Source organism: Pterocles gutturalis, unplaced genomic scaffold, assembly GCF_000699245.1.
Source record: "Pterocles gutturalis isolate BGI_N339 unplaced genomic scaffold, ASM69924v1 scaffold32243, whole genome shotgun sequence".
NCBI classification, from domain to species: Eukaryota; Metazoa; Chordata; class Aves; order Pterocliformes; family Pteroclidae; genus Pterocles; species Pterocles gutturalis.
In genome coordinates this window covers 11,122-21,883 of record NW_010126820.1, presented here as the reverse complement: position 1 = coordinate 21,883, position 10,762 = coordinate 11,122, and the positions used below count along the sequence as shown (strand labels likewise).

General features: G+C 37.6%; 1 protein-coding gene across 1 annotated transcript; it reads left to right on the top strand.

The window, feature by feature from the left end:
- Window positions 1–1,006: 1,006 nt before the first annotated feature.
- On the top strand, window positions 1,007–9,953 carry LOC104465878 (pantothenate kinase 1; the record flags this gene model as incomplete). Its single annotated transcript, XM_010079099.1, has 5 exons — window positions 1,007–1,260; window positions 3,192–3,368; window positions 3,771–3,894; window positions 8,585–8,710; window positions 9,345–9,953. Coding segments are annotated over 5 exons (741 nt in total), but the record flags the coding sequence as incomplete, so codon positions are not given.
- Window positions 9,954–10,762: the final 809 nt, after the last annotated feature.

The following is a 10,762-nucleotide window of genomic DNA, read 5'->3' as shown; positions in this document are numbered from 1 at the left end:
GAATAACCTCAGGGTTTGGATGGACAACTTTACTATTTTTTCTCCTTCTCCCTAACACAAGTCTAAGCTCAATGTCATCTGGAAAGGAGACTTTCTACAGATTGTCACTGTATCCTATTTCAAGAAAGGGATGTGATTTGTAATTCTAGTAAGCAGAACGCTATGGCAAGTAGACATGTCTGTTTGAGTACAGTCATGGGTGACCTGTGAGATCTCGGAGGGAATGGCCTTTTTAAGCTCTTATAATTGTTTTTCTGCCTTGTCTTACAGCTATATTTTTATAAACATTTTGCTGGGGGCATGGGCCTGGCAGTATTTTTGTTTGGTCTTTTTAATGTTGTTTCTCAACAAACATTAGGAACACCCTATTTTTCATGAGGCATTTTAAAGTGCTCATTGTAATTTAAAGAAATAGCTCTCTCAGATTACTGGTGATATATGCTAAAAATTGCAAATATTTTAAGTATATTTTGTGCATATTAATGTAAGTGTGTGCAGTTTATAAGGCTTTAACTATCTTGTTCTTTAACTAAAGTTTCTTCATCTTAACCCTTCTATTAAGAATGTCATAAAATTGCTGGGAAATGTAGTTGGATGATGAGTTAAAGCACTTTGCATCCTGAGGAATGCTGCTGTGCAGACATGTGTCAGATACTGTCCAAAAGCTGCAGAACGCAGCTCCTCTTGGGATGGGGATGAGGGGAAAGAAATTTATTGCTTCAGAATGCTGGGTGGGGGGGAAATACTTTCCAGAGCAGGGAGTATCTCAAAGGCAAAGGAAGTGAATTATATTACTGTGCAGCATACCATTGTTTTGGGAAGTACCCATTGTCAGGCAGATAGCAAACATTTTTTATTTCAGACTTCATGCTTAGACAAATCTTTGTCCTGTTTAAATAGCACAATGTGTTGCTATTAAAGTGATCAGAGTGCTTCAGCGGAGTCTTTTGTCCTTCTGTGTTGTAGTACACTAGGAAATGTTTGTTAATTTCTTGTTCTTTTCCAGATTGCAGATCTACAACTCCATAAACTGGATGAATTGGACTGTTTGATCCAGGGCCTCCTTTATGTTGATTCTGTTGGTTTCAATGGCCAACCAGAGTGCTATTATTTTGAAAATCCTACAGATCCTGAACAGTGCCAGAAAAAGCCTTACTGCCTTGATAATCCTTATCCAATGCTGCTGGTTAACATAGGCTCAGGGGTCAGCATCCTAGCTGTGTATTCTAAGGACAACTATAAGAGAGTCACAGGATCCAGGTAAAATTAATTCTGTGTTCTTTTAATTCTGTTTTCTTTTCTCCTCTATAATTGAACAGGTACAACCAGACAGTGTGACTAGTAGGTGCAGCCCCAAATTATGCTTGTCTTTCCATTTAATTTGAGAGCCCATCAGTAGCAAGGCTGGAAATATCCTTGGATTCCTTCAGAGAGGTGGTCTGCATCAGAGAAGTAATTGATCTATTCAGCTTCAGAGCTGCCTTTGTCTCTTCCTGGTGCCCTTACCTATTTCCTAGCTCCTGCTGTGAATTACCAAAATAAAGCTGTTCCAGTAAATAGATCTTCTCTCCCCTGCTTTGATCCCCCAGAACAACCAGAGCAGTGAAATAAAAATATTTGGCCTAAGCAAAAACCTCTTGCTAAGTAGTTAGGATGTATCCAGGATGTAGGAAAACTTTGTAGAACTACCTGCTACTACTGAATTTTGGTGGCGGAATCTCACTAGATCTCTTGTTTCCATACTGATTGCGTTAGTCTTTGGACCATGCTGGTAAATTAAGGCATGCCAGAGTGTGAAGACTGGAATTGGATTGTGTGTATTCTTCATCCTCAGTGTGATTTCAGCCTGGGTCAGCTAGTGCTCTCTGAAATGGCTTGTAGGGTACAGCTGAGTTGAAATGGTCCATGGCCTGTGTTCAGTAAGAGATTTTGATGTGCCTGCTCTCTTTAGGAATTCCGGAGTTCAGTAGTGTGGATGCAGAATTTTGTTCTCAAGGCCAAAAAACAGGCTGAGGCTTGTTTAAGTTTATTCTATAGATGTGGCAACAGTGCTTACTTACAGGAAACCGCTTTAGTTACAAATGTCTCCATCCAGACTAGTAGTAAAAAAAAACATGAATCTATCCCACTTTTTCCTCATACATGTGAACTACATTGATATACTTCATTTTTAGTAATTAAAAAAACAAAAACAAACCCACCAAACCAGAAACCTAGAAAAAAAAAACCAATACTGTCTTGTGGCTGGTGTGCAGACCTTCCTTCTGCTCAGATGCTGAATATATTACAATGCTACTAGATGTGTTCTGAAAAACTTGCCTAATAATCCAAGAGCACTGACTGAATGGTGTTCCTGTCTGACCTCCTGTGCTTTTTTGTGAAGTGCAAGTGTGGTGTCTCCCTGATCCTCTTGTTTACAGTGACTTCAGTTGGTTTGACTGCAAACAGTGCAAATAAGGTAACTTTCTCAAGGGTTAAGAAAGAATGGGGAAAGTTATAGAAGTTAGTAAGTTGAAGTTCATGTCTGTTAAGACTGAAGAGTCCAAAGTAGAATTTTAATTAAATGAATTAGCAACCTGTTATGCACAGTCAAATGCTCCCTGATAAATGTATATAGTCAGCAAATATTGTACTTGAGCCTGTGCAAGATAATGAAGTGACTGCTCCTTGCTCAGTGTTCTTTAGAGGGCTGAGACATTCAGAGCTGATGCTAGCCTTGCTTTGAACAAGAACCAACCAGACTGGTTCCTGACACTGTCTCGGAGAACAAGATCTGTCTTGGATGCCTGCCCCTTCATAGATATTTAGCTTTGATCGCTGTTTATTCTGTCATCACTGACTTAAGTGATCTGCTGGCTAATTATTCTTGCACAGGGAAAATTTGCTGGAGTGCTACAAATAGCAAATCGACGACTGTGGTGTTTGGGTTGGACCCAGATCAGATCACCCTTTACTTAGCATAATTTCTTGTGTTTAAATATTAATTACTTCAGAGTAGTTCAGTTAAAACCATGCTGGATAACATTTGTGTTGAATAGAAACTCAATTTAGGGTGTCTGTCTTCACTCCTCTGGGGGAGGAATTACAAGATACAGTTGGTAGCTGTGTGGACCATGTGGGAAATGGGAGTCTGAAAAGCTGTGGTAAAAGCTGGTTCAAGCTGCTGGTCTGAAGAAACTGTGCTTTTCTAGCCTTGGAGGAGGAACATTCCTGGGCCTGTGCTGCCTGCTGACTGGCTGTGAGACATTTGAAGAAGCGCTAGAAATGGCTGCGAAAGGAGACAGCACCAACGTGGATAAACTGGTGAAAGATATTTACGGAGGAGACTACGAGCGGTTTGGCCTTCAAGGGTCTGCTGTAGCCTCAAGGTGCGTGTTAATTGAGCTGTTTTTAAGGAGTTCCTTGGGAAACTTTCTGTGCATGCTGAACTGAGTGCGTAATCCCTGGACTATGCACCATGTCCCTGTGGAAATGTCACTCTGAGTGTATCATGTGGTTTGTCCTTAGATCTCTCACCTACTTCTTGCTCTTTTTTAAACAGGTATAAGCAATGCTTGATGTAGTGTGCTTCCATTTAAATTACAGTTATTTTAGAAGCAGTGTCTTTGCTCATTGTTCTGCCTTTCCAATGGCATCCCGTTTCACATTTCAAATCTGTCTCAAATCAATGGATATCAAATCCAAGCAAAGCTTATTAAATTATAAAATTTCTAAGGGCTTATAGCACTTCTAAATAATTTTTATTAAAAGGAATAATCTTCCTCACACAGCTTTGGTCATATGATGAGTAAAGAAAAGAGAGATTCCATCAGTAAAGAGGACTTGGCCAGAGCTACTTTGGTCACCATCACCAACAACATAGGTTCTATTGCTCGCATGTGTGCATTGAATGAGGTAAGATAGCATATTTACTATGAGTGTAAAACCTTTAGAAACAACGTAGTAAGATCAGAATGCAAAAATGCAAATTGCTGGTATAGTAGGTGTGTAACTGGCCTTAGTAAATATGCATATATTTAATATGGTGTCCTAACTCTTGTGTTTGGTGTTATGTGTATGCTTTGATGCAAAGTGTAAGGTGAGCTTCAAAGGTAGGGAAGAGGGGAGAAAAGTTGACTCTGAAGATCTCCTTAAACCATTGATGCCTAGAGCTATTCAGTTGCACTCCAGCTGTGATAGATATTAACGCCTTTGTAATCCAAATTAGTACTCGCAATTATCTTGTAGTTATTAACAGATCTTACTATACCATAACAGATTTCTTTTAAAGAAATAGTATTTTGCTTGGCTTGTTTCCACAGCATGATGGATTCGAATTGTGTATTGTGTTAAATGCTTTGATAGATATATGATCCATTGTATTGGCTCAGAGAGAAGAAAAATATAGTTCGTTATCCTGCCTCAAACTCCTATCAGATGCTTGTTACATTATTTTCTTTAGGCATGATAACTATGGATAGATTGTTCCATTCATACACCTTTCCAGCTTCCAGCAGTTTGAAAAAAACAAACCAAAACCCCAAACATTTAGGCACTGGTTTTGAGATGCAAATTGTATCCTTTACTGTTATATGGTAACTAATCTCTTTTATCTGCTCTCAGTGAATTTATCTATTCTTTTTAATACATAGACATTTTTAGTTCCACAGCATTCTGTAGCTAGAAGAAAGTGCTTCTTTTTTATTTTTTTAATCAGCAGCATACCCATACAGCCTAAAAAACACCTAACAAAACAAAAAAATTTACCGAACTGCCATCTGATTACTATATTAGGTCGTGTCTAGCTTCTTCATGAGAAAAAGCAAATAATACTTCACTAGTGCTTTTTGGTGGGTTTTGGTTTTGTTTTTCATTAAATCTTTACCACATCTACCTCTTGGTCTTTGCAAGACACAAAGTCCTAATACTTAGTCTCCTCTCGCATGGGAGACACTGTTTTTCTGTTTCTTTTTATCTTTTTATGGCTCTAATTTTGGGATCAAATTGTCCGATCTTCATGCAGTCTTCAGAGTGTCGTTGCACAATGAATTTGTGTGATGGCCTATTGATAAATTTCATGTTCTGAGTTCCTTTACTAACAGTTCTTAATATTTTATTTTTGTGAGCATGGAGCTCGCATTTTTAAGAAACCACCAACAGTCCCCCCACAGTCTTTCTTGAGTGTTGGTGGCTAGTTTGGAGCCTATCATTGTGTCTGAATACTGAAGTCTGTCTGTCTCTATCCCCTTACATTCATGTCATTTCAATTTTTCAATTTAAACTTCATCTGCTGCTTTATTCCTCAGTCACTGAGTGTAAGTGTCTTCGGCATTGCTATGCTGTTCATTTTTTTATTCAGGCAATTAATGTTGTTTGTTGTTAATATCCCTCTCTAGAGCACTTTTAAAATATGTTGAACAGCACAAGTCTTAGTGTATGCCCCTATGAAATGCCACTGATAACCTCTCATCATTGTGAAAAGTGGGTCCAGACATTGCTTTTTTTGCAATTTGACTCATTCAGTCAGGATAATTCTCATTCAGCGTTCTCTTTGCTTTCAGCTTCTTTACAGTGTTGCCTTGTGGCATGGAGTTCAAGCAGCATTGTACAGGGCTATCAAAGCATGGAGAGTTGCAGCAGGGAACCACGTGCAATGCATTCAGAGGAGGAAGTAGGCTACTAATGAAACTAATGCTTACGAATCATTGTGAAAAAGCTTCTAACATCTTTGTTTTGTGGGCCTGCTTACTTAAAAACTGGACGTGATCCATAGCATTTTGTGGAGGAATGTGAATTGGTGTGTAAAGTATTCTTCATTTCCCAGACAGTGTCGGAGTAGGATTTCTCTAACACTTGAACTAAATTATTCTGTAGTTTTAGAGAATGAAAACTTCATTTAGTAGCTTTGCATACTATTAAAAATAAAAATTCAAACATGGTACACAGTTGCAAGTAAGCTTATCTCTAGATAGCTTGCTTCCAGGAGGGAAAAAAGTGATGCTACCATTCTGCTAAATAATCTAGACACTTAAATTGCCTTTAGGAGCTACAGCTCTGACTCTCACCCAGCTTGATGAATGAAATGCTAAGTAAGAGCTTAAAAAAACAGTTGGATTTGATATATTCTTTTGTGGGGTTTGTGTGTATTAGATTAGGGCTATGGTGAAGCTCACTTTTAGATTATTTGACAAAATCAATTTATGCCTTGAAGTATGAGTTTTGCTATGGTTTTTTTCAATGATTGCAGCTTTAATATTGTATTGAAAATGTCTTGCATATGTGCAGGAAAAAAATGAGGCTGGGAAATAAGTGAAATATTCCCTCTGCAGAACTTCAAAGCAAAGTTTGCTTGCACAAAGTTGGCAGTGGGGTAGAAAAATTCCATAGTCTGGAACCATTTGGCTACACATCATTTGAAACAGCCTGTCCTGGGCACAGCAAAACTGTATAAAGGAAACCAATCTCCTTGGTTTATACTTTTCTTACTAGCACAACACGTAAATTGCATATGAATGAAGCTTCTTGTGAAAATATGTGCAGGTTTCTTATTGCATCTTTGAAACAGATTCCCCTACTCAATTATATAGGCAAATATATGTATATACTCTATTGAAGCTATATTATAGTATTCTGCTGCAGCATAGTAGAACAATTTAGCAAGACCCCACAGAGTGAGAGAGTTCCTGTCTTCTCCAGGATGTTGTAATTTGATTAGCTTAAGGAAGCATTTCATCACCATTCCTTCATCAGTTTAGGACTTCTGTCTTTCATCTTTGAGTATTTCGGCAGTGAACAATTTAAAAGTAAATAGTCAAGACTCCTTTAAGAGATAAAAGTAGCATTTATTTATTTTCCAACTCCTGAAAAATAGTAAAACTGTTTTTAGTTCAGTTCAAAAATTTAGGAAACTTTACATCTTTAACATAATTTTTAACCTTGTCAAGGAATGTTGGAAAATAAAATTGATATGAAATTTGAATGTTGATACACACTCTGCTATTCTAGTCAATGTTAGTATTTTTAGATGAAAAATTTTCAGTAATTTTTATACTTGGTGTTAGGTACTGCTTGGTTGAATTTCTGGTAATAGTAGCTTCGTGAGTATATTCATCAAAAAAATAATTTAATGAAAATGAAATTCACATGTAGATTCTGATCAATTTGATGGTATTGCATGACAGGAAATTATTTAACATATTTGTCCCTCCTTTGTCACAAATCACTTCAGAGACAAAACTGCCTGGTCAGAGGATTCAGAGTGTTCTTGGCCACATTTAATAGCAGCCTTTTTAAATTTGAGAGTTCTTTTCAGCCATATAGTTCCTAGGAACCAGTATGAATGCATGCCGATGTCACTGCAGAGGCTAAGGGGATAGATTACTATAAAGGTGAATTATATTTAAATAAAGTCTGTGTTGAAGTGTTTGGCTTGAGGACAATCAGACGTGTAACTTGGCCATTGGAAAATGGATAAATGAGTTCTTGCATCTGGGTATTGGCACTTTCCAATACGTGAGCGTGGTCTCTGTGGTATGTCACATGCACAGTCCTGGACACAACAAAAACTGCCTTCTGTAGCAGAGTAATTGCTGCAGAACCAAGTGTTGGGCTTTATAGGGCTGTGTGAATCTACAGAGGTAACACTTGGTAATTCTAGCCTGTAAGCAGATTTTTTTTTTCTGGTAATTTTCAGCAGAGGACTCTTGAAGATAACATTTCTAGGGCTCCTTCAAGACTCCTGTAAAAGCTTATGTCTCCAGGGTTTGGCCTCCTATGGAATCTTCTAGACCAATTCTAGTGTATGGTGAACATCATATGGTAGACCAACTCAAGTTCAAGTTCATTTTTGTGTGTGACAGGCAAAAGTACACTTGGTAAGGTAGATACGGGCACTGTTTAAGCACCAGAATCATTGCTTACGCACACTGATGTGCGCACAAAGAAGGATAGTGTGTGGCTTTCTCACAGTGCAGTGCTGATTGTTCAAAAATCTTAAACTTCTGTATGAAAACTGAGCTCAAGTGAGCTTTGAAACAAAGGAATGTAATACATGTCAAGTATCATGCTGGCCATGTTTTGCTTGCTTTTTGAAAATGGAACCACAGTCCAGGCAGTAGATAATGAAAGATGCTTCTTCCCATGTCTAACATAACCCTTCTCAGCAACCCTTCAGAGATTCTCTGCCTGCGTTTAATAGTCACAGTGATCTCTGCCAAGTTGCTTCATTTAACAACCAGGGGGAGAAGACGTCTTCAGTGCAGCAACGTTGTATACAATTACAAAAAAAAAAACCCCAAAACTAACCCCCAAACCACAACAACAAAACACTCATCCTGCTCATGTTGGGAAGGTCCTGGGCTTTTAAGCAAATATTCACAATCTGTGATATCAGCCTCCCACTTTTTTTGGAATAAAACTTTTTTTTTCTTGCAACATCCCTACTTAGTGGTCAGTAACTGCAATTATTTTTTTTTTATTTTTTCAGTCTGGACAATTAAAATGTAACCCACAACTCCCATTTGTAGTGGAGGCACAAGTACCTGTTGAATGAGGAAGATAATGTAGCTGAATATAATTTTTGCTACTCTGCTTTTCAATTTTACAGAACATCGACAAGGTGGTATTTGTTGGCAACTTTCTCAGAATTAATATGGTTTCTATGAAGGTGCTAGCATATGCTATGGATTATTGGTCCAAGGGACAGCTGAAAGCTCTGTTTTTGGAACATGAGGTAAGGAAATGCATACTGAACTTCTGTTTGTAAGTGCAAAAGTCTTGTGGTTCTTGACTTGAGAAAGTTAAAACAGGGCAATTCCAATTCCATTGCTTTGAAGTGGATGCACAAAGTAAGTTCTGCATAAATATAATTTAATTACAGATTCATTTCAAAATGTTCCTCATTAACTCCCTGGCTTGACCACTAATCTCGTGGTATTTGTTGCTAAATGTTGCACATCTCTTATTATTGCTTCCTGGCCCTAGTACCAACAATGTGCATTTGTGTGGTCAGGCATATAAACCTCAACTAGAATTAAATTTTTATAGGCATAATTTTGAGGTGACTGTCAGGTGGATGTGTTCATAATGGAAAGTGCCCTGTCTCAATACAGCATTGTTGTAGTGGTTCTGTAATTTCTTCTTTTTTGACAATTTTTGAGAATTCGGTAAGATTTCTCTTGGTATAAGGCCCTTTCTTGGACCTAAAGAAGATCCTAATTCAGATACAGCAAATACTTGGCACAGCAGGACTGATCTTATAAGGAAAGTCTTTTAATTGCCGTACCGTTCGAACTGAAGGCTTTCAATGCTCATGCTGATGTCTGTTTTTGGAATTTGATTGTGTTTTGCTTTTGCCTTCTTTAAAGGGTTATTTTGGAGCTGTTGGGGCTCTTCTAGAATTGCTTAAGATGACAGATGATCAGTGATGAAGGTGTCTGAAGAGATTCCTACTGCAGATGCTGCTGGATAAGAGTGAAAGCCACTACGAGGATGGAAGTGAAGCCATTATGGTAGTTCTACCTGCTGGATTTGTAAATAATTTAAAATCCTTTTAGCTGATCTTTAACTTCTGGGTTTTAAGCTTATACTACAGAATTCATACTGGGAATAATAAGATTTTTTTTTCTCTACACTGTATTTTTTAGGGAAAAAATGTGCAAAGTGGCCAAACATACAGATTTTATGGATTTATTTTAAAAAGTGGATTCTGTTTAACATAGGGCCTGGGATGTGAGGCATCTGCTTTTCTTCTGGGGTTTACTGATTAGTGTGGTAACTTTAACTTCATTTGGTAATCACTCTAGGAGATTTTTTAATCTTATTTTCATGACGTTTCATGATTTGTTCTTGGTTTCAAATGAAACTACAAAGCTGATGCATATTACTGTGAAAACTAGTCATTGATTTGTTGCCTTTCCTTTCCTCATGAGATGAGATACTTTTTTTAATCTAGCATTACTCCACCCCCCCAAAAAAAAATATTGCAAGTTTTCTATGACTATGTGGGTTTCTTGTCAAGACTGCAAGAAAATTTTGTGGGGACAGGGGGTCTAAGATTGTGAATTTTTATTTTTCTTTTCAGTATTCATGGCTTGCAACAGGAACAGACTGTTAACTGGTTTTGCGGGACTAATTCTCTATATTAAAAACTTTAAACAAGATGCAAACTAAAATTTTAATCATTGGCTTGATACTAAAATGAAATCCTGTTGAGAATCTCTAATCTGTATGAGGAGTTCTGTAGTACAGATGTTATTCATATGGTACATGCTTGGCTTTAGATGGCAAAGGGAGGAGATTATTTTTGTTTATTTGAAGACTTCTGTAGTCTGCAATTTTTACTTGTTCTTATTCAAAAACAACTGATAACTGCAGTATTCAAAGCCCAGTTTCTAAAGTTAGAAACATACTGACTAATGTATTTTCCAGTTTTAAGCTAATGTTAACTTTCCCTCCAGGACACTAAGATTTGAATGTTCATTCCCATACAGTATTTTCTGCCTTTTTTGATTTGTGGACCTCTCTAGATTTCTTTCCCCTCTCCCCACCAGCTGAACTGAGACCCCTTTGAGATCTATGTACTTTGGTTGCTGCGTAGCATGTATAAGCTTGTTTGTCTTAGACACCTTTGAAGACTTGCAAATCAGAGGCTGAAAACCAGTCCATAAATTCTGTTGTCTTGCAAAACTGTATGTGATGTCACATAATGCAAGGGGCTCGTCAAGGGGACAGTATAAAATTCAGGCACATATTATCCAATATATTTTTGGAAGGGGGGATATTT